At 36.1% G+C, this 24,913-nt stretch overlaps 1 protein-coding gene across 2 annotated transcripts; it reads left to right on the top strand.

Moving 5' to 3' along the window:
* Nucleotides 1–17,708: 17,708 nt before the first annotated feature.
* On the top strand, nucleotides 17,709–23,006 carry LOC124607099 (transcription factor RFX3). Of its 2 annotated transcripts, none has more exons than XM_047139292.1 (2): nucleotides 17,709–17,968; nucleotides 18,152–23,006. In XM_047139292.1, exons 1-2 carry the CDS (start codon nucleotides 17,710–17,712, stop codon nucleotides 20,056–20,058), a joined length of 2,166 nt encoding a protein of 721 aa, XP_046995248.1. In that variant the 5' UTR covers nucleotide 17,709; the 3' UTR covers nucleotides 20,059–23,006. The 2 variants fall into 2 exon arrangements, with proteins under 2 accessions (XP_046995248.1, XP_046995249.1); XM_047139293.1 differs by having other exon boundaries at nucleotides 17,899–17,985.
* The last annotated feature ends 1,907 nt before the right edge of the window (nucleotides 23,007–24,913 follow it).

The raw sequence follows: 24,913 nt of genomic DNA, 5'->3' as shown, positions 1-24,913 counted from the left end.
AAATTGCTGCCCTTCAGGCTGAGCTAGATCAGGCTAGGGAAGATCTGGACAGGTTAAGGAGGGAGAAGGGCAAAGAGAGGTGGGAAGTGGCAACAGGTAGCAGAAGGAACAGGCCTAGAATTAAGTCTGACAGTTTTGTGGTGAATGTCAAAATAAGTTTGACCTGTTGCTTCAGTTAGAAACTGATGAGCCTCAAGCAGAGGTAGGTGTAGACAGGACACAACAAACTTTCGATAGGAAATTGAAAAAGAATGTAGGAAAGTCATCGAAAAGGAAGAAAGTTTTGTTGTTAGGCAGTTCTCGTGCCAGAGGTGTAGGCCAACTTCCGCAGTAGGAATTAGGACCAGAATACCAGGTCACAAATTTTTTCAAACCAAGTGCTAGTCTGGATCAGGTGACAGAGGATTTAGGTTCACTCTGTAAAGAATTTACCAGGGAAGACACCGTGGTTATTGTGGGAGGGCCAGGGAACAGCATCGACAGAGATCCTGGGTACAGTATAGAGTGTGACCTGGTAAAGATTGCGTCGGCATCGAGACACACCAATGTTGAATTTGTATCTGTCCTGAGACGCCATGACTGGCCTCATTTGAACTCTTCTGTTGGGAGAGTTAATTTGGAGTTGGAACGGCTGCTTGGGTCGGGTGCAGGGGCTCATATTGGTGTGGTTCCTGTTGATTATCTCAGTAAGTGGGACTATACCAGGCACGGCCTACATCTCAACAGGAAAGGGAAGGGGAAACTGGCTGGGGTAATAGCAGGCAATTTAAGGGGGGGAGGCACTGCCATGAATGGTAAAATACCAGTGGTTACAGGTGTTGGAGCAGCACCTTTTTTAGGATAGGTAAGACAGAAAGATGTCAAGTTCTACGAGAGGTCAGGATTGAAACAAATCTTCAGTTTAGGAAAGAAATTAAACAGCACAATTCTAGCACATTGGATCACCAATCACAGCTATCAATTATAAATTTTCACCAATCACGAGAAATTTTATCTCCACCAAGTTGTATCTCAGTCCTAGCTAATTGCATTGATGAATTAAAGTCACCCAACCCAATTGACATAATCTGCCTCTCTGAACACCATGTGACCACTGGTATAGGAACTAGGCCTAAGCACAATGAGAAACTCAGACAGGAGAGTGCTGCAAATGTTAGAATAAGGAAAGGTTCTCATAAAAGTATAATTAAAAATAATGTAAGTATATTTCATCAAAATATTGGGAGTTTAAAGAATAAAGTAGGTGAGCTTCTGGTTTGTTTAGAAGATTTAGAAGCTGAGAATGAAATAGATATGCTATGCCTGACTGAGCATCACATTGTTGCTGATATGAATAAGGTAAATGTAAGTGGTTATATGCTCTCTGCACATGTAATGAGAGAAAATATGGAGAAAGGAGGAGTTGCCATATATGTCAAAAGTTATCATTGTGCCAAAAGTATAGAAACAAAAAAGTTTTGTGTAGAGAAACATATAGAAGCATGTGCCTGTGAGCTTAAATTAAATAAAGGCACATTTATAATTGTAACTGTATATAGGTCCCCATCAGGAAATTTTCATCTATTTCTGAAAAATTTGGACTCCTTGTTGTGCTATCTGTCAGACAGGGGGAAGCAAATTGTTATTTGTGGGGACTTCAATGTAGATTCTCTGAAAGAGGGTAATAGGAAAAATGACCTTGAAGTATTACTTGGTTCTTTCAATTTGACACCCGTTATTGATTTTCCTACTCGGGTGGTAAAGGATAGCAGCTCACTGATAGATAACTTCTTTATAGACCAAGATAAGTTTAACCAGATAAATGCTCAGCCTGTTGAGAATGGTCTTTCTGATCATGGTGCACAGCTAGTTACAATATATGACATAGCTCCATTCAGCAATACTAAACAGTCCTCCAAAGTAGTACGTTCAGTCAACGATTTAACAATTGCAAATTTCAGGGAAAGCCTACAGCAGTTAGACTGGGATGAGGTGTACCGTGAACCTGATGCCAATTTAAAATATAATTAATTTCATGACATTTTTGTAAATGCATTTGAAAACTGCTTCCCCAAGTAAATAGTTAAATATACTCGTAAGAAACCTTGTAACAAACCATGGCTTACTAAGGGTATAAAAATATCTTGTAACCGGAAAAGGGAAATGTATCTGACAGCAAGAAAGAGTAGTGACCCAGAAACTATCAAAAATTATAAAAACTACTGTGTTATATTAAGAAAAGTTATTAAAAAATCCAGGAGTATGTGTATCATGTCTGAAATCAGCAACTCTGATAATAAAATTAAAACAATTTGGAATATTATTAAAAGAGAAACAGGTCGACCAAGAGCAGAGGAAGACAGTATTACCATCAAATTGAATGAAAACTTTACGAACAAAAAGTCAGAAGTTGAAAATATTTTTAATAATCATTTTCTAAATGTTGTGGATATAGTAGGATCCAGGTGTTCATTAGAAGATACTAGGCTGTTAATGGAAGAGGCCATACCTATGCAATTTGATACAATTGAAATCTCACCCACTTCTCCCTCTGAAATTAGGAAAATAATAAACTTGCTTAAAAGCAAAAACTCACATGGAATTGATGGCATTTCCAGCAAAATACTAAAAGCTTGTTCTCAACAGATAAGTAAGATTCTCAGCTACCTGTGTAATAGCTCTCTGGAACAGGGCATTTTCCCTGATAGACTGAAATATGCTATTGTTATACCTTTGCATAAAAAGGGGGATAGATCTGATGTCAACAATTACCGTCCAATCTCCCTTATAACAGCTTTATCCAATATTTTTGAGAAAGTAATGTATTCAAGAAGAGCTTCACATATCTGTAAAAATGAAGTACTAACAAAATGTCAGTTTGGTTTCCAGAAAGGTTTTTCAACAGAAAATGCCATATATGCTTTCACCAGTCAAATTTTGAATGATCTGAATAACCGAACACCACCCATTGGGATTTTTTGTGATCTCTCAAAGGCTTTTGATTGTGTAAATCATGAAATTCTGCTAGACAAGCTCAAGTATTGTGGCATGAGTGGGACAGTGCACAAATGGTTTAATTCGTACCTAACTGGAAGAGTGCAGAAAGTTGAAATAAGTAGTTCTCGTAACATGCAAAGATCAGCACATTCCTCAAACTGGGGAACTATCAAGAATGGGGTTCCACAAGGGTCAGTCTTGGGTCTTTTGTTGTTCTTATTATATATTAATGACTTGCCATTCTATATTCATGAAGAGGCAAAGTTAGTTCTCTTCGCTGATGATACAAGTGTAGTAATCACACCTGAGAAACAAGAATTAACTGATGAAATTGTCAATACTGTCTTTCAGAAAATTACTAAGTGGTTCCTTGTAAACGGACTCTCACTGTTTTTGATAAGACACAGTACATACAGTTCCGTACAGTGAATGGTATGACGCCATTAATAAATATAGACCTTAATCAGAAGCATATAGCTAAGGTAGAATATTCCAAATTTTTAGGTATGTCCATTGATGAGAGATTAAATTGGAAGAAACACATTGATGATCTGCTGAAACGTTTGAGTTCAGCTACTTATGCAATAAGGGTCATTGCAAATTTTGGTGATAAACATCTTAGTAAATTAGCTTACTACGCCTATTTTCACTCATTGCTTTCATATAGCATCATATTTTGGGGTAATTCATCACTGAGGAATAAAGTATTTATTGCACAAAAGCATGTAATCAGAATAATAGCTGGAGTCCACCCAAGATCATCCTGCAGACATTTATTTAAGGATCTAGGGATATTCACAGTAGCTTCTCAGTATATATACTCTCTTATGAAATTTGTTATTAACAACCAAACCCAATTCAAAAGTAATAGCAGTGTGCATAACTACAATACTAGGAGAAAGGACGATCTTCACTATTCAAGATTAAATCTAACTTTGACACAGAAAGGGCTGAATTATACTGGCACTAAAGTCTTTGGTCACTTACCAAATAGTATCAAAAGTCTGACAGATAACCAACAAGTATTTAAGAAGAAATTAAAATAATTTCTGAATGACAACTCCTTCTACTCCATAGAGGAATTTTTAGATATAAATTAAGAAAAAAAGAAAAAAAAACGAAATATTAAAAAAAAAATAATAAAAAAATTAAAAAAATAAAAATAAAAAATAAAGAAAAACAAAAAACACAAAAAAATTGTTTTATTAACTTAAGTATGTTGTTAAATTAATCTAATTATGTCATGTATTGGAAAATTCGACTCGTTCCACATCATTATGAAATATCGTACTCATGATCCATGGAACTAGTATTAATCTAATCTAATCTAATCTACTCATGGTTCGCATATCGAATATTTGTAAAAAAAAACCTCCAGAGTTTCTCTTCAAAATGCAATATGTATGACATCTGTACAATGTTTCTGGAGATTGGAGGCAGATGTTGATCCCCTACAAAGTTTAAAGAAAAATGTGAAATGTTTGCTACATTTCATACGTAGCAATATATGGTCTAATATGCACCAAACGTAAATTCATAGCAACCTCTATTTTCGTTGCAACATTTCCGATTTTGTTATTTCTGTGCGAAGTATCACTATAACTATGGCCATTAACGAAATGATGGGCACTTCATCATGCAGCTGACATATCAAGCTACAAATAACGTAGCAATCAAATATTTTACCGTACAAATTCTGTAGAAATGTTTGAGAAAGATTGCAATACGTGAGCCTCGATTCTGTCAGCCCAGTGCCACACCAAGTCTGGCCCACTCTGTGTGACATCACACCAAGTGCCCTGTGGCCTTCTCTTTAGCTGGTGGTGTTCTTACCCCTGCAGCGATTGTTGTCTGACCATAAGGGATATGTGTACCACGTTTTTTGAAACTGGTCTTGTGATTTAGGAGTAGATGTGGAACACACACACACAAATACACAGTTTATACAGGTGCGTGTACACACCCATACCATATGGCATCATCTGCATTACGTGTCGAACAATTGTATAATTTTGCAGGTACATGCTGCAGCATGTGTAGCAAACGGAGTTGTAGCAATGAAGTAATAAATTTGGACGTCATGTATGATGTGGCATTTTGTCACACATTTCACTATTTATGGCATTATATCTCCTGATCTATGTGTCATATACACAGACTATACATCTATGGAGCGAGATTTTTTGTACGCGCAGAACGAGAATTCTGTCAGCACCATCTCCTGCAGTTCAAGTTGCGTGCTTTTGGGATATCGCACTTTAGCCTGTATATCACTTACCGTATTGTAAGCGTTATTACTTCACAGCTAAGACAGATCATCATAAATACCATAAAACTTTTTGTATGCGTTCTACAGACATCTTAAGAATTTGTTACCAAAAACTGAAGTTGGCTTAAGGATGTGAAGAGCTGCTCTGCAGCCAGGCGACTAGCACAAGTTTTGGTGTTCTCGTAAAGATACGTCATGTTAGATTATAAAAACATATAGTTTAGTACTGATTACGCGGAAAATATGTGTATTAGTGTGCCTTTTAAACGTACCATTAAAGGTTTCATTAGCAATTTAACTCTAGCGTACCACTTCATTATTTAACTCACATTTCCGGACAGTAGCGTAAAGTTTAATTTGTTGTTTCAGAAACTTTGCACTGTTGTTGTTGTTTGCACACAGTTGCGTATAGGCCAAATTTGTGGAACCATATTTACTTGTTTATCTGTAATTTAACGGACTTATTCTTAATAAACTATTGCGTTTATTATGAGTAAAAGGGCTTGACTTGCCATAGAATTGTTAGGTCGGGGCTTTGGTGTGACAGGCGCTGCAGTTTTTTCCATGTGGGTGACTGTAGTGGCGTGGGAATAGGGGAAGTAAATGAGATTCATCAGTGGTTTTGTAGCATATGTAGTAAAAATAGGAAGATAGGAAGATACTAGAACAGGAGGGGAAAATTGCCGCCCTTCAGACTGAGTTAGACAAGGCCAGGGAAGATCTTGACAGGTTAAGGAGCGAGAAGGATAAAGAGAGGTGGGAAGTGGCAACAGGCAACAGGAGGAACAGGCCTACAGCTTTGTCTGACAGATTCGTGGTGAATTTCGAAAATAGATTTGACCTGTTGCTTCAGTTAGAAGCTGGTGAGCCTCAAGCTGTTGCAGGTGTAGACAGGTCACAACAAACTGTCAGCAGCAAATTGAAAAGTAAGTATGTAGGAAGATCAATAAAGAGAAAGAAAGTGTTGTTGTTAGGCAGTTCCCATGGAAGACGTGTTGGCCAACTTTTGCAGGATGAACTAGGATCAGAATAACAGGTCACCAATTTTTTTAAACCTAGTGCTGGTCTGGAGCAGGTGACAGAGGATTTAGGATCACTTTGCAAAGATTTCACTGACAAAGACACTGTGGCTATAGTGGGTGGGCCAGGTAATAGTATTGACAGAGATCCTGGGTACAGTATAGAGTGTGACCTGCCAAAAATTGCATCAGCATCGAAGCATAATAGTGTTAAGTTTGTATCTGTTCTTGGGCGCCATGACCGATCTCATTTGCACTCTTCTGTCAAGAGAGTTAATTTGGAGTTGGAACGTTTATTCATGTCAGGTGCAGGGTCACACATTGATGTGGTTCCTGTTGATTCTCTCAATAGGTGCGATTATACTAGGCATGGCGTTCACCTCAACAGGAAAGGGAAGAGTAAACTGGCTGGGAAAATAGCAGGAAAGGTAAAGGGGGAAGGCACTGACATGAGTGATAAAATACCAGTGGTTATAGGGTTCAGAAAAGACCCTTTTTTAGGATAGGGAGGACAGAAAGAAACCAAATTTTAAGAGAGGTTAGGACTGAGACAAACCTTCAGTTTTGAGAAAGAAAACAAAAAACATAATTCTAGCTTATTACATCAGCTTATTTATTTATTTATTCCTTAATGAAATTTGTCATTAAAAATATATCACTTTTTCAAACCAATAGCTCAATTCATGGAATCAATACTAGAAATAAGAATAATCTTCACAAGGATTTAAAGTCACTTAGTCTTGTACAAAAAGGTGTGCATTATTCAGGAACACACATTTTCAATAACTTGCCAGCAGCCATAAAAAGCTTAACAACCAATGAAATTCAGTTTAAGAGAAGCCTAAAGGATTTATTGGTGGCCAACTCCTTCTACTCCATTGATGAATTTCTGAGGAAAACCAACTGATTTGTATATAAGTACAACATATCTTCTGCACAATTTCAGTGCAGTAATGTGTTCACTGAAAATTTGTGTGTGTGTGTGTGTGTGTGTGTGTGTGTGTAAGTATAATCTAACTTCTGCACCATTTCAGTGCAGTAATGTGTTCATTGTAAATAAGTATTACAGTAGTTGTATTACATGTTTCTTACCTTATAAATAAATAAAAAACTTTTTTATTTTAAATTCAGTGCAATAGTATTTGTAAAATGACTCTTAGTGTTCATTAAAAAATGACGATCATTCCACTTGGGACCTGTGGAATGGTACATTAGCTTATTTGTTTTAGTTTAAATATTTGTCATGTATTGTTGTTTTTCTGACATGTTCCACATCCTGGAGGACCTCCTCACTACGGATCAATTGGAATGAAAGTAAATCTAATCTAATCTAATCTAATCTTAACAGCCATTAGTTAAGAAGTTTCACAATCGGGAGATATTCAACTCTAGCTATTTTAACTCAGTGAATGTGAAATGTCAGCTATCTTTATTGCATCAAAATATTCGAAGAATGAGAAAAAAATTAATGAATTAATTATCTGCATAGATGAATTAGAGTCCTCAAACCCAGCTGACATAATCTGCTACTCTGAACATCATGTGACCACTGGTATAGAACTTTTAAGTGTTACTGGGTTTAGGTTAGCATTTCACTTTTGTAGAGTAGAAATGGAGAAAGGAGGAGTTGCCACTTTCATCAGGAACTGTCATAAATTTAAGAACATAGACATTCATAAATTTTGGCTAGAACAGCATATGGAAGCATGTGCAACAGAAGTAGAATTTCACAAAAAATCCCTCATAATATTAAGTGTATATCGAGCACCTGCAGGTAACTTTAATCTGTTCATAAACCACTTTGAAGCTATACTGGCGCTTTTAAGAACCAGAAACAAAGACGTAGTGGTTGCTGGTGATTTCAATGTAGATTTCCTTAAAGACTCTCCCAATAAGAACTTATTTGAGTTGGTAACATTATCATTCAATTTAATTCCCACTGTAAAGTTCCCCACTAGGGTAGCCAATTGCCATGGAGGTAAAATAAAAGGAGTTGTCATGACGTCACAAACTTGAAGCCGACCCAAGAGAAGGTCCGCCATGTTAGCTACCCCAAAACATTCGCTTCTGGTGGTTTGATTCCATGTAGTCGTGAAGTGTTTTGATAAAAAATGCCGGCTTGCGTCGCACACGGGTGTACTAATCGTTCTGATTGTAGTCTAAAGTTTAAACAAATACATTTCATTCGTAAGTGGACTTATTTAAGTGCTATTTTCTTATATATACTTGAAATTCTGATGCACTGTAAAGTTTTACAGTATGGTTTTATTTCTGTGATTTAACTTTAGATTTCCTATCAATCCAAGGCGAAGAGCTGTCTGGAAGTGAGCATTACACTTGGTTTTCACTTTGTGGCTATTCTGAAGTAACTGAAAAGTCCTGGCAAGAAATATCCTGGAAATGAGGACTAATGTTTTAAAATGCAATAATTTAATGTAAAACTAATGTAACTACATGTAGTTAATTAAATCTTCAGTAAAATGTGTGGAACACCTGTTACAGTGGTTAAAATATAAGTACTTAAATGGTTACATATCGAAGTCCAGGCTTAGATCATTACATTAATCACTGTGTTGTCGTGTTACCCTGTAAATTTCTGTTCTTTGCCACACTGAATGTCATTTGGTAGGTACAAGTTAAAAAGAAAGCAGATGTGGAAATTGCAATGGGCCTGACAATCTTAAATTCAGTTCTGTTCCTTCTTAATTTAACGTATTTTTCACTTTGTTGACATGACAGCTGGCTTGTTTATATCATCCCTGCATACATCTATGGGACACCAAAGGAAATAAGGTAAGTTTCTTGCAAACGTGAACATTTAAAATTTGCATTTGACTTGAAAATGCAACGAATACAAATCGGTGCCTCTAAACTATCAATCATTGTTTTTGGAGTTCTGGCTTTATCAATTATCGACACAAACACAATGAAAGTGAATAGAAATGGATTACAAAAGCACGGTTTTCATAGCACATACGTCTCTTCTCTGTTATTCTAAGTGTATAAACAAAAAGGAATTACAGTACTGAGGCAAGAAGCGTAACATTTTTACGTATAACTGTATCAAATACGCATTTAAGAGCAGAAAAACGTTTGAAGTTGCGTCCCTTATGCTGTGTTGTTCACTAAAACCGAGTAACATTTACTATGTAAAACAAATATCACGTGCACGCGACATAAATAACGAACAAGAAGCAATTGTAAACACTCGTCTGCTAATGTTTTGGGGGATCCAAGATGGCGGCAGGCCTCGCCCACTGGCCACAGTCTAACATAACAGTCGCGACACTTACTGCTGTAAAAGTTGTTGCCGTTTGACAGATGGAGCAACACTAGCGCTCCAAGCGGCAGGTAAGGTGAACGTCAGACGCGTCGTAAGCATAATGTTTGTTTGCATCCATTTCCTACGTAATTTCCGAATTATTCGAGTTATTTTCTTGCCTCCAAGAGTTTGTTTAGCATCAGGAGGCATATATGTTTCTATTAATGATTCTAAAATAAGCGCAAGTATGGACAAAAACCATGAATAGAGTGGCAAGCTACAACACATTCGTGAAGAAACACTTGTGACATTGGACAGAATTGCAGCTTACCATGTTGATGTCAAAAGAATATAAACACACAGATTCACATGTAAGAAGCACAGACATGTACCTCTACATGCAAAAGCGATCGACAGCTCGTTTATCGTTCTGTAGGCCTACTGTGTGTGTCATTGTCGCCTGTTGCCACACGTACGACCTTAATCTTTATATTATTCTAAGTGGGTCAAGCAACTGCCAAATAGTGGCAGAAATATGCTGAAAACATTATAATGAGCTGATTACATTACATTTCACGAAAAACCAAATATTTGAATAATTTTCAAACAATGTGTCTGTAGGCACTTTCCTTGTCCCGTAATAGTTTCGCTCGATCTGCACAATCTGACACTTCACACGCTTTTGTAAGACACGAACAGCTGCACTTAATCTAACCACTTTATCGTCAAAGCACGTCTGTGGTAACGATTCGCACGAATCTTGCAGTGATACATGGAGAGCTGAACTGGCTGCTTCTGTGTCATACGATTGTTCTACAGCTTTAGATTGACTGTCGAATCTTTGTGGCAGTTTCCTCTTCATCGTCAGTAGAAGTGGCTTATTTGGGATGTCAAACAGTGTGGGTACTGCGTTCATGAACTGGTTTTCTTCGAAATGTAGCGGACAAAACCTAATATTATTATACAAGTAAACTGGGTCTTTCTTCAAAAGGTCTTCTCGTCTGCTATTAACTAGCCATTTTCTGCTCCTAAAACGAAACATTTAGCATTTATACACATATAGTTTGCAAGTGAATCCTGACGATACAATTTAGTAACATGTGGTACATACCTCTCAGGATCCTTAGGAAACCTAAAAAGACACAGCTGTGGTGTCTTCTTCCTGTTGTTGCTGCAATTTATTGCGCTACAAACGCTCTCGATGGTAAAAATCATTGTATAAATCAAAATAAACAATCACTATTTGCTTTCACGATCGCGCCGAACTCACAGTTCAACCTACCAGCCGCTTGGGGCGCTGCTGGCGCTGTAGGCAACAAAATCGAGGCGAAGTGTCGCGACTGTTATGTTAGACTGTGCACTGGCTTCAAAACAACGTACAGCGCAAGTCTGTAGCGCCATCTCCCCTTATTCTACCTCCATGCCAATTGCTCACAAACAGCCATTGATAATATCTTTATAGAAAAGTCCAAAGAACAAAATTATATTACAAAACCAATAGTCATTGGCCTCTCAGACCATGATATGTAGTTCCTTCTGTTAAATGTTAATGCTGAACAGGATACAAAATCTGTTAAATCTGATCTGAAGAGGGTAATCAATAAGCAAAAAATTGATTATTTTAGGACACTCCTCAGAGAGTTAAATCTGATCTGAAGAGGGTAATCAATAAGCAAAAAATTGATTATTTTAGGACACTCCTCAGAGAGTTAAATCTGATCTGAAGAGGGTAATCAATAAGCAAAAAATTCAGTTAGTCTTGAATAATAGCATTCATTCTTTTGTAAACACATTTTTAAATATTACATTATCAACTATGCTGATTTATGGTATTCCTTCAGTGCTATATCTGTTAAATCTGAGCTCAAGAGGATAATCAATAAGCCAAAAACTGATTATTTTAGGACACTCCTCATAGACATTCACTGGACTGATGTTTACAGTGCTCATGGCATGAATGAAAAATATAACACTTTCACTAATAAAATGCTTACCTTATTTGAGCACTGTTTTCCTCCATAACTAACCAAGGTTAGAGCAAAGTCTACAGAGAAGCCATGGATTACTCAAGGAATAGGGGTATCTTGTACAAAAAAAGAAAACTGTATCTGTCAGTCCAAAACAGTTCTGTTGTTAAAACTATGGCACATCACAAGAAATACTGCAAAATATTAAAGACTGTATTACGAACATCAAAGCAAATATATTACAAAGAACAGATAGTGATATCAGATAAAATAAAGACAATATGGGATATAGTGAAGGAGGAGCCCAGTAGAACCAGACATGGAGAGGGACAAATAGCATTAAGAGTAAATGATACATTGGTGACAGATGTGTATAGTGTTGCAGAACTTTTTAACAAACATTTTATAGCTGTTACTGAAAAGATGGGGTTGCCAGGTTCTGTAGATGCTGCTATGAAATACCTAAGACCAGGCATTTTAAAGAAACTTCCATAATATGAATTTGACCCTTACTACCCCAGCAGAAATAATGTCCATCATAAAATCTTTAAAATCAAAAACATCTAGTGAGTATGATGAAATATCAACGATGTTAATTAAAGGATGTGATTCTGAGTTAAGTAACATATTAAGTTATCTGTGTAACCAGTCGTTAGTCAGTAGAATTTTCCTTAATGGTTGTAATATGCTAAAGTTAAGCCACTGTTAAAGAAGGGTGATAAAGAAATAGCACCAAATTTCCGTCCAGTTTCGCTTTTGCCAGCATTCTAAAAAATTTTAGAAAAAGTAATGTACAATTGGTTTTATAACCATATTATCTCAAACAAAATACTATGAATGTCGAAGTTCGGATTTATAAGGGGTTCTGATATTGAGATAGCTATCTTCAATTACAGTGAAAATGAGCTTAATTCACTAGACAAAAAATTGCTGGCAACTGGTATATTTTGTGATCTGTCAAAGGCATTGGACTGTGTAAATAACAGTATCCTTTTAAGTAAATTAGAATATTATGGTGTAACAGGAAATGCTGAAAAATGGTTCATATCTTATATCTCTGGTAGGAAACAAAGGGTGTTATTAGGAAAGAGACATGCATTAAGCTATCAAGCATCATCCAACTGGGAACTAATTACATGTGGGGACCCACAAGGTTCCATCTGAGGGCATTTACTTTTTCTTGTGTACATCAATGACCTTTCATCAGTAACATTACCAGATGCCAAGTTCGTTTTGTTTGCTGATGATACAAACATCGCAATAAATAGCAAATCAAGTAAAGTCTTAGAAACATTGGCTATTAAAATATTTGTGGACATTAATCACTGGTTCCTAGCCAATTCTTTGTCACTAAACTTTGAAAAAACACACTACATGCAGTTCAGAACTTGTAAGGGGCGTCCCACGAGTATATGCCAAACATACGATGACAAACAGATAGAAGAAGTGGACAGTGTTAAATTCTTGGGATTACAGCTTGATAATAAATTCAACTGGGAGGAGCACACTACAGAACTGCTGAAACGTCTTAACAAATCTCTATTTGCAATGCGAATTGTGTCAGACATATGGGATATAAAAATGAAAAAGCTGGCATACTACGCTTACTTTCATTCCATAACGTCATATGGGATTATTTTTTGGGGGTGATTCATCAAGCCAAGCTAAAGTTTTGAGGGCACAAAAACGTGCAGTAAGAGTTATATGTGGTGTGAACTCAAGAATATCCTGCTGAAGCCTGTTTAACGAACTAGGGATACTGCTTCCCAATTTATTTATTCCTTAATGAAATTTGTCATTAAAACATATCACTTTTTCAAACCCACAGCTCAATTCATGGAATCAATACTAGAAGTAAGAATAATCTTCACAAGGATTTAAAGTCACTTAGTCTTGTACAAACAGGTGTGCATTATTCAGGAACACACATTTTCAACAACTTGCCAACAGCCATAAAAACCTTAACAACCAATGAAATTCAGTTTAAGAGAAGCCTAAAGGATTTATTGGTGGCCAACTCCTTCTAGTCCATTGATGAATTTCTCAGTAGAACCAACTGATTTGTATATATATATATATATATAATATATGATATATAATATATAATATATAATATATATATATATATATATATATATATATATATATATTGTTGAATATAACTTCTGCACCATTTCAGTGCAGTAATGTGTTCATTGTAAATATGTATTATAGTAGTTCTATTACATGTTTATTAGCTTATAAATAAAATCTTTTTTTATTTTTTAAATTCAGTGCATTAGTGTTTGTAAAATGATTCTTTCATATAGTGTTCATTTAAAAAATGACGATCATTCCACTTGGGACCTCTGGAATGTACATTGGCTTATTTCTTTGAGTTGTAAATATTTGTCATGTATTATTGTTTTTCTGACATGTTCTACATCCAGGAGGACCTCCTCACTACAGATCAATTGGAATGAAAGTAAATCTAATCTAATCTAATCTAATGGTATCGTGCTTTCTCACCACAGTATCACAACTTAGATTCCACTGTACTGACATGTTTTTGGTAATGGGATAAGAAGTTTTCTGTTGCACTTATTCATATTGTCGAATCTCTGTTCTAATTAATTATGGTACAATGACACTTTAAATGGCACCAGAACATCATGAACAAACAATGCATTTGAAGCTATGAAATTGTAACTGTAAACTATTTGCACCACCTTCTTGTCCATTATTATTTCCACCTATTCTTTATTTTCCCTTATGATTTTTAGAGACAACTAAAATAACTATAACATTTTTCTCCATCTTATCAGAAAAGAAAAACCATACACTATGCACAAAAAAATTAAAGATACAAGATCAATTACCGAAGTTTGGAGTAATAAAACAAGTGACAGACAACAATATTTTTTAGGTTTTCTGTTGCACTGATTCATATTGTCGAATCTGTTCTAATTAATTACGGTACAATAACACTGTATAGGGAACTGTCTCATGCAGAAATACTTGGATACATACAAGTGTTTGAGAACCTGTGTAAATTGGAGGAAAATAATCAGACTGTCACGTATAAATTTTATCTGCATATAAATATAGTAGCAGTATGTATACACTGACTGGTAGTTTACTCAAACACACTTGAAAATTTATCTAGCATTTGTCTCTTAAACATGTGGCCATAAATTCGCAGAAATTTATCTCTACAATCTAAGACTTAATAGTACCATGTCTCTATATTTTTCAACATATAAAGTGCTTCATATCGATATTGCATTTACAATTATACACCTCTTGTAGGTACCTATTAAAAGTAACTTGTCCCCCTCTCACATACACGTCTTTAGATCCAAATAAAGACAGTCCTGCACCATTACTGTTACTAAACTCAAATGTGCAGAAACATATATAAAACAAGCCAGATATGTGTAATATTCTAGTTTTGCTGTTACCGCAAATAGTAGACAAGCAGTGTCGTCCCAAAATCACATGACTAGCTTAGTTTGATGTGGAGAACATGCTCACTAGGCTGGCTATGCTTACTCAATAGATACACATCCTGTATGGTCTATAATGTTAATGTATTGTAGATACATTCAGCGGCCTCTGTGAATACTGTCTGCAAAATTTATTGTGGATAGAGTTAGTAGCAAACAAGTAATAAATTTAAGTTTCATGCATGATGTGGCAGCGTTCAACACATCTCATTGTTTATGACATATCGACTGATGTGTCATACGATTGTATAATTTTCCACATAGATTCAATGTATATGCGCATACTGTCGGTAAAATGTGTTGCGAATACAGTTTGTAGTAACGAAATAATAAATTATAACGCTGTGACTCACATGGTACTTTTACAGCATGAACAGCAGAAAAGTAGTACATGATAAGCATTTTTCCTTTCATCACTATGTAGCAGTAGTAAGCGAGAAAAAATTTCGTAAAACTTTGAAATTATATGTAAGGTTCTTGCAAGTCGCTAAGTGCTCTCATTCTCAAGTACTGGATTAATAAAGTTTGAGAATTCATGCATCACAGTCTATGCACTTTTTTCACTGCCGCTCCTAGCTTTTTGATAGGTGCATGATTCTTACCCCCACAGTGATTGTTGCATGACAGTAAGGTATATGTATAAGACATTTGGTTGAAATCGGTCCAGTGGTTTAGATGGAAATGTGAACAATAAACATACACACATGTCTATTTTTATAATGTTATTGCTATATATGTGTGTGTGAGACGCCAGTTAAGAACAGAAAATCAAATGTTGATTATTTTTTGACCAAACATTGAGTTATTTATTTATTCTTTGATAATAATGTTCCAGACATAGTTATTTATCAGTTGTCAAGCCAAATTTTGTTTGTGAAAATGTGTAACAAAGATAGTTACTATTCAGCATTGGTTAGATTTTTGGTTTATAGGCTAGATTGTAAGTAACACCTATAAAATAATGACCCCAAAAACAAAAAAGAAGAAACAAATGCAAGTACAATACATAGTGAAGCAGTAACTTCACATTATGGAGAGATACAAGATCAACCGGAGAAACACCTTTCACACTTACATGAAGAGCAACAAAGGATGATTAAGGAGTGGTAAGTGCGACACATGTTGTGTAATGATGGGAAAATGAGTAGAGGAATTGTTCACATGGCAGATGCAGAAACTGTGACCTCTCACAAGGCCAATAAACCAATGATCTTCCTACTGGAGAAACCTGAGCTTTGGTTCACAATTTTAAATTAGTGCTTACTCAATGCAAAGTCACGATCGATGATACGAAGTTTGCGGTAGTAGTTAATAGAGTGGACGCATATGTGGCGGAGACAGTTGCAGATGCCATGTTGAAGCCTTCTGCACACGAGTGTAATCGACACTTGTAAGATATGAGTAGTGGAGCAAAGCCAAACCTGCCACAGCCTGCATTCTTGCCAAATTTAATCAAGGTAGCAGATCCAAGATGGTGTCAGTAGATGTGGCAACATCACACTGATGACGGCACTTGATCACATCATTGAATTATGTCATGGGTATCCCCCTCCCTGCCCCCTCCACTCTCCCCACATCCCACTCACCTACCACTCCACATCCCCCTCCTCCCCTCTGATCCTCTCCTATACCACTCCTGTCATCTCTCCCCTCCCTATCTGGAAAATGGAGAGGAATGCTAAGTCTGTGCTGAACTGCTGGCCTGGAAGGTTTTTGCTTTATTTCATCAGTTTTGGGTGTTAATCTGCTGGAAAAATTTTCTTGTGTGTTCGCAATACTGCTTGAGATAGACAGGAAAATCTCAGGAAGGTTCAAAGGCCCTATTTAAGTACAGATCATCAATGTACAGTAGATCAGTTTTAAAAAAAATCATATACACATCTACAGCTCCATACATACTACAAAAATCATACTAAAGGTCCAAAAGTATCACAAAAATGGGTCCTAGTTATGTAATTACACTGCTACAGATCCTGAATCTAGATCGTTTAAAAAAATCATATGCACAGCTACAGATCCAAATAACTGAATGTCCTACTTGACCAGTCCAATTTCACATTTTCTACTGGGGTTGGCTTTCCATCGGTACGCATATAGTGGCAAGTATTTGTGTGTTATATAATTCATAGTGCTTTGCGTATCATGAATGTAGTGATCGTGACACTATAGAATGTTATCCAGTAGGTTCACGCATCTTCGTCGTCGGAGTTAGTTTGTTTATATCTCTAAACCTAGCGAACCTAAATGCCTGTCGAAAAAATCTAAAGAAAGAAATAAAGAAAACACTGACTCTCTGCAGGAACCATAGCTTACTCTAAAGTGGCCTGAACACACAAATATGTCACATGATGGCGATCGAAATCATTTTTGCATGACAGATACACATTCGCTTCAGATGGAAACATATTTCTGATGATTTTACAATTATCCTTTTATTGTATGTATAATACATCAGCCCAATAATGTACTCTAAATTTCTATGGCCTCAGTTAGAGAGATAATTTTTCGGTTCTCATTTACTCATATTTCCCTGGTTTTTAATCAATGTAAAACATTTGTTTTTTTGAAAAGTATAGGAAATCAAGCTTCAAATATCATTACCAATTTTTTAAAATTCATTAAAAATAAAAAAGAGAGAGAGACAGCAAGTCGGATACGGACTATGCATAGATATTAAGAATGTTTCAATGATTGTGTCGTCTCCATGGCAACCACACAGACAACCTTCAACATGGCTACTGTTAACCCGGCAACATCGGCATCGGCTACATTGTCAGCTTTGGACATTCACCAGGCGAGATCTTGTGGAAATGCTAGTGCTGCTTCACAACAGAGACATAGTTCACCACCAACAGTAGTTGTTCTCAGTGCTTCATCGCAAATAAGTACTCCAGTTACAGCTGTGCCAAGTAACACCCTCCCAATCGCGAGTGTCGCCAATTCGACCCTGAAGAAGAGTGGCGGCGTTGAATACTGCCTTGAAAGTTCAGGTGAACATTCTAGAGAAGTAAGAAATGTAGATAGCAAAGTTTCTAGGTCATCAGTACATGTAGTTGCAAGCACTGAAGAGATAACGGAGGTTATCAGCGAATCTAATGTTACAGATCCAGATGACGGTAATGAATCACAAACAGTAGTAGATTCAGCACACTATATAACTGTTACTGTTTCAGATTCGGATGTAGTGGCGTCAGACGCAGTACAGCCGGGTGTACAGCCCGACTACGTTCAGTATGTAGAGAGTGCGTCTGAGCAGGACATATATTCTTCAACAAATGGCCAGACGTCCTATCCTGTTTACACTGTTGAAGAGCCTGAAAAGATGTATGCACCAGTTTCGGAACCATATTATAATGATAGCACAGCTGCTGTTCCATACAATCAGGTAGCTGGCAGTGTTGGACAGGGTTCAGGAAACAATCAGTTGTTAGCTCAGCAAAGTAGCTCATATCTGATACAGGAAAGTATTGAATCAGATACAGCACATTCCTTAATTACACCACAACATAATAATACTCAGTCAATAAATTCTGATTCTGGTGGTGTGACTTACTTGATATCTGGTAACAGTGGTATGGAAAGTGATGGACAAGATGCCCATTCGCATAACACACGAGCTACACCAGCAACTGTACATTGGCTTCTGGATAATTATGAAACTGCAGAGGGAGTAAGTCTGCCTCGTTCAACACTGTATAATCATTATCTTTATCATTGTAATGAGCGCAAACAAGATCCTGTTAATGCTGCTTCATTTGGAAAATTGATACGCTCAATTTTTCTTGGCCTGAGAACGAGACGCCTAGGAACCCGAGGAAATTCCAAGTATCATTATTATGGTATACGTATCAAACCGAACTCTATTTTAAATCAACTGTTTGAGGATGGGACATCAGTTGCTGTTCGACCACAAACAGGATCTCAAAAACGTTTCAAGTTCCTTTCGGGGTCAGGCCAGAAAAGCACAGAGTATGAACAGTCTTCGCATCACACTTCTTTAGGTCACTGCCAGGAACTACACAAGCACCATGAATTTTTAGGTGATAGTACATCTGCAATTCCAGATTTTCCTGAAATAGAAATGTCAAATGTTGTTTTACCTGAGGAATGTACACTTGAAGATGTTGATACGCTTCGCAGTATTTACAGAGAACATTGTGAAGCCTTTTTAGATGCTATTCTTAACTTGGAATTCCCAACTATTGAAAGTCTTTGGAGGGAATTTTGGAGAACTCAAGATGATAATAATGGGGATGAATGTGAAGAAGAGAGATACTTATCGAAAACAAAGCTGTTCATCTTGTGTAAATTGGAACCTATACAGCAATTTGTCAGAGTTGTAGATTATAGATTTTATCAAAATTTAGTATATGTTCTGATACCAGATGTCCTTCGCCCAATTCCAAGCTCCCTTACCCAAGGCATTCGCAATTTTGCAAAAAGTCTAGGAACTTGGTTGACATCTGCCATGGCTGGATGTCCAAGTGACATAGTTCAAATCAAAATGGCTGCAGCAAATGCATTTGCACAAACTTTACGTCGCTACACATCTTTAAATCATTTGGCACAGGCTGCACGTGCCGTACTTCAGAACTCGTCACAGATAAACCAGATGCTGGTAGACTTAAATCGTGTAGATTTCCACAATGTTCAGGATCAAGCATCATGGGTGTGTGAATGTGATAATGGTGTTGTACAAAGACTGGAAGCAGACTTCAAAATGACATTGCAGCAGCAAAACTCACTTGAACAATGGGCAGCTTGGCTGAAGGGTGTTGCAACTCAGGTGTTAAAACCTTATGAAGGAAGACCAAACTTTACAAAAGCAGCAAGACAGTTTCTGCTGAAATGGTCCTTTTATAGTTCAATGGTAATAAGAGATCTGACACTCCGAAGTGCAGCCAGCTTCGGTTCATTTCACCTTATACGTCTGTTGTATGATGAATACATGTTCTTTCTGATTGAACATCAAGTTGCACTGCAGACAGGAGAAACACCAATTGCTGTCCTTGGTGAAAAGCTTCATAGCTCATCTGATATAAGTGGTTATTTACAGATCAATGCACTAAATGTGGAATAGTGATACAACTGGCTGAGAAAAGTGTGATTCAGCAATATGAAATGCTGCCACTTCAGCTACTATTCATTGGTGGCTTCACTAAATCGTATACTGTGCATAAATCTGTAAAAGACAAGTTCCTCTTGCCATTGTTGTGCAATGATATATTTATTGACCTGTAGAGTACATGGTGGTTCAGTTCGAGTGTTCTCTTACTTCATGTTTTTCAAATTCAGTTTATTTACGTTTAATTTCTTTCATAGGTCATCCCATTTTTAAATTAGGATTCACTTGGAAACAGACTTCCAGAATATTTGGCCATTCATATCTTTCTTCATGCTTTACTGTTCAGATGCTACTGCTAGTTATAAAATGTTTATGGATGCTGTTGAATTGCTGTTACCTGCATCTGGGGAAACAGCAGGTTACTGTGCAATGCGAATGTGTTGAAATGACCTGTATGATTTATGTGACTGTGTTATGATGGAATTTATGCAGGCATGTATTTTATGTCAGTGTGTCACTATACTTATTCATTAGGGAAATACAAGTCTTGAAATCATTACATAAAGAGTATTTCTGTTCACCAGGGTTAACTTTTTCTCTCTTACCCTTGTAGCGAATCATTTTTAGTTCCTCAATTTACTAAGGTAATCGTACTGTTAACAGTGTATGTCTTTAAAGGTAGTATGAATAAACCTTTGTCAGTACTATATATCAGTGTTATGTGTTTAAATCCATGTGGAATCAAAATATTAAGAGAAAAGCAATTCCTTCAGCTTCTTGGTAGAAGTCTGTTTTTTTGTGTGTGTGTGAAGTAATGAGTTTTCTGTGTTACAAGTTGCATTTCTCTTAAGCAGAGTATAATGAACAATGGTTTATTGTGCTGGTCACTGTTATTTGTTAAGTGTATCTATATATTGGTGTGATAACTGTCCACAGAACTTCGTGTGTACTTGTGTGTATGTATGTGTTCCGGTGGTAATTTTGTTTACCAGAGAGAATTTTGTCTTTACCTGTAGTACATAGAGAATTAACTTACTGTAAAAGTTAAGCTCAGCAATGCATTTATTATGTGTATTCAGCTTCTAAGTCACATGTCTGATGATAATGACAAATATTATTTGAAATTAGGAGACGTCTTAATTTTGACGAAGTTTCATGTTCAGATCTATATGTTAGCAAGTGAATAATGTGATACTTATTGCACCATTCCATACAAAATCTGTGCTGATTTACTGAAAGCCATTTAAATTCTCCAGGAAACATAAAGGATTTGACCACAAACACTGATTTATTTATGGAATGCAATCCATTGACAATTTTATGATTGTTACTTCTGTGATATAAGACATAAATTATACAATATTCTCTCTCTTGTTAGACAGAAAACAAATCAGAACTTCCATAAGTTTTCTGGCACATGAATTTTGATTCCCATAACACAGTTTCTACATTGAAGAATAAGCAGAAATGTGATCTTTTATTTACATTAATGCATAAGTCTTTTTATATTTATTTGGGAAAGCACTCAGATAAATAAGTTAAAAGTTGATGCATTATTTAGTCATTGTAAATGTGGTAGTTGCTCAGAGAATGCTGTACATTCAAAATGTTTAATTTCATTTCTTCTCCAATGTAAATATTTTGTTCTGTTTTTGAAGTGTTCGGTTGTTGCATTTACTTCAGAAAAGTTATTTATTTAATATATATGGAGTTCATACGAAACTCTCATAGTATGCATGTGCGTGCCTTCATAAGGTGTGTGAAATAAAGTGTGTCTTGTGCAAATTATTTATTCTCTGCATTAAATTTTTATTGTAAATCAAAATGCAAAGCATGTAGCAATGGTAATGAAGTAACTGTTAAAAGTTTGAGGTAATAGAAGACATACTGTTTTATAGATGGTAACAGACTGTGTGAAAGTTGGGGGGGGACAACAAATTGCCACAGTGTGCATGATCCTAGTTCATTGCAGCTTTGACTTCCCTTTTCGTAACTTTGCATGCATTCTATTAGGCACTATAATTTTGTAATTATTTAGGAATTGTGCTATGTGCTATACTGAAACACTGTATCTATTTCCTGTGTATGTCCAGCACTATTTTTCATCACTCTTGCATAAGTATCTGCCTTGTTAAAACACTGATAATGCATAGTTAGGCCCTAGATATTGTTGTGTGTGACATTTTTGTAGTAATGAGTAGGCTATAATATATTCCCACTCCTCCTGCCCCCTTCACAATATTTTTGTTTTTTTGATTTGACATACTTTCACTGAAGAGTTCTACAAGGTAAAAAATTAGTGTGTTATGTTGTATTACATCTGTTATTAAATAACTGATTGTAATTTTGAGCCCTTGTGCCTATTTCTAGTATTCATTAGGGCTAATTAATTAGGCCATTTAATTTATAAAGCAAGATCAACAAAATGTTGGTTTCCATATTTAATGGGTTCTGTACTCATTTCAGTCTTCAAACCAAAGAAATTAAATTCTGTTCAGTTCTGATTTTTTTAATGAGCTGTGAATGAGATACAAAGGTGACCAGCTTTATATGATGCTACCGGTTTATAACCTGCTCCCTCAACTGAAGTACTCAAATTACAAAAAATGATGTAAAAGAGAAATTGATATTTTTGATGTTGTTTGTCTTCTGCAACGATAAAGCACTTTCATAATTAATTTATTGAATGGTGGATATTTATGTAATCAAAGAGCAAAGTTGTATGATTGTAGTATGCTGCATCATACTACTAACCTCTTTAATGTGTCACACAATTTATTCTTGTGAATAGATTTTGACAGTGACCTCATTAGTCAAGCAAGAAATATTGATTCATTGTGCTCCCAGTGCTTGTAACTGTGTATGTACGTTTATCTAGTCATTATTTTTTATAAGTCAAGAATGGATGGTCTGAGTTTTGACCACATGTCATTTTTCTTTTTTCCATTATGGTGTAATTTTTCAAAGAGTGGAAAAATTCTGAATAAATTTCGTACTTGTGAAAGATAAGTTGTGTAGTCTTTGTATATAAAACCATTATGCTTTTACCTGTTTTTCCTAATACGCAGTAACTATTTTTCAGCACAGTTTTGTTAAAAATGGTTTGGATATGTTGCTCTAAACAGCAGGTGATACACATGCTGCAGGATAAGTGTTTGAAGTAACAACAAATTAAGTTCTGATTTTCAAGTTAAGTAATGATTTGTAAAAACAAATGCTAAAAGGCGGTTTCAGTACTACAACAGCAACAAAACTTTGACTTGAATATGTATAGATTTACTGTAAAAAATTATTAGAAGCAATGCCTAAAATTCAAAAAGTATTTGTTACAAAGGTAATAGTGCTTTACACTGTGTGTATGATATTGAAGTATTCGAAGTGCAACTAATTTTCGTCGCATAATATTGAAACTGTGCAGAAGAGAGGTCATGTCTCACAATTGGCATTTAATTTACTTTCGAATCACATACTATTCAAGAAATGTTCCTGTTGTTTATGTTAATACTTATTAATAATTTCATATGATACTTTCCAACAGCATCCCAAGTATGTGAAGTGGTGACTTGTGCTTCAGTTAAGATCACTTTCAGATATGGTATTGCATTAGGTGTTTGAAGGAATGGATTGGATTTCACAGGAAACACGTCCATACCTAAAATAGTGGGCAAGCAGATTCTGAAGTGAGAGGAACAGAATGTGCAATAGGGCTATTCCTTGCAAGGCTCTATGAATTTTAATTGCAGCTTTCAAAATGCTGACAACTATACTTACATCCACATATGTTCTCTAAAGTGACAGAAAAATAAAGGTACAGTGAAGTTCAGTTGATACACTTATAAGGAAACATATTTATGTAACTTGAGAGTTGATGTAAAGGGAAATTAAAATGGTAACTATAAAGAATGTAGTAAATAAGGTAGCCACATAACTACAGTGAATTGTGACCATGATGCACAGTTAAATTGAAAGTGGTATGTTGTTGTTGTGGTCTTCAGTACTGAGACTGGTTTGATGCAGCTCTCCATGCTACTCTATCCTGTGCAAGCTTCTTCATCTCCCAATACCTACTGCAGCCCACATCCTTCTGAATCTGCTTAGTGTATTCATTTCTTGGTCTCCCTCCACGATTTTTACCCTCCACACTGCCCTCCAGTACTAAATTGGTGATCCCTTGATGCCTCAGAACATGTCCTACCAACTGATCCTTTCTTCTAGTCAAGTTGTGCCACAGACTTCTCTTCTCCCCAATTCTATTCAATACCTCCTCATTAGTTATGTGATCTACCCATTTAATCTTCAGCATTCTTCTGTAGCACCACATTTCGAAAGCTTCTATTCTCTTCTTGTCCAAACTATTTATCGTCCATCGTTCCATACATGGCTACACTCCATACAAATACTTTCAGAAACGACTTCCTGACACTTAAATCTATACTCGATGTTAACAAATTTCTCTTCTTCAGAAATGCTTTCCTTGCCATTGCCAGTCTACATTTTATATCCTCTCTACTTCGACCATCATCAGTTATTTTGCTCCCCAAATAGTAAAACTCCTTTACTACTTCAAGTGTATCATTTCCTAATCTAATTCCTACAGCATCGCCCGATTTAATTCATCTACATTCCATTATCCTCATTTTGCTTTTGTTGATGTTCATCTTATACCATCCTTTCAAGACACTGTCCATTCCGTTCAACTGCTCTTGCAAGTCCTTTGCTGTCTCTGACAGAATTACAATGCCATTGGCGAACCTCAAAGTTTTTATTTCTTCTCCATGGGTTTTAATGCCTACTCTGAACTTTTCTTTTGTTTCCTTTACTGCTTGCTCAATATACTTATTGAATAGCATTGGGGATAGGCTACAACCCT

Source organism: Schistocerca americana, chromosome 3 (assembly GCF_021461395.2).
Source record: "Schistocerca americana isolate TAMUIC-IGC-003095 chromosome 3, iqSchAmer2.1, whole genome shotgun sequence".
Lineage (NCBI taxonomy): Eukaryota > Metazoa > Arthropoda > Insecta > Orthoptera > Acrididae > Schistocerca > Schistocerca americana.
Note: the sequence above shows the minus strand (reverse complement) of the source record. Positions and strands in the feature narration are given on the sequence as shown.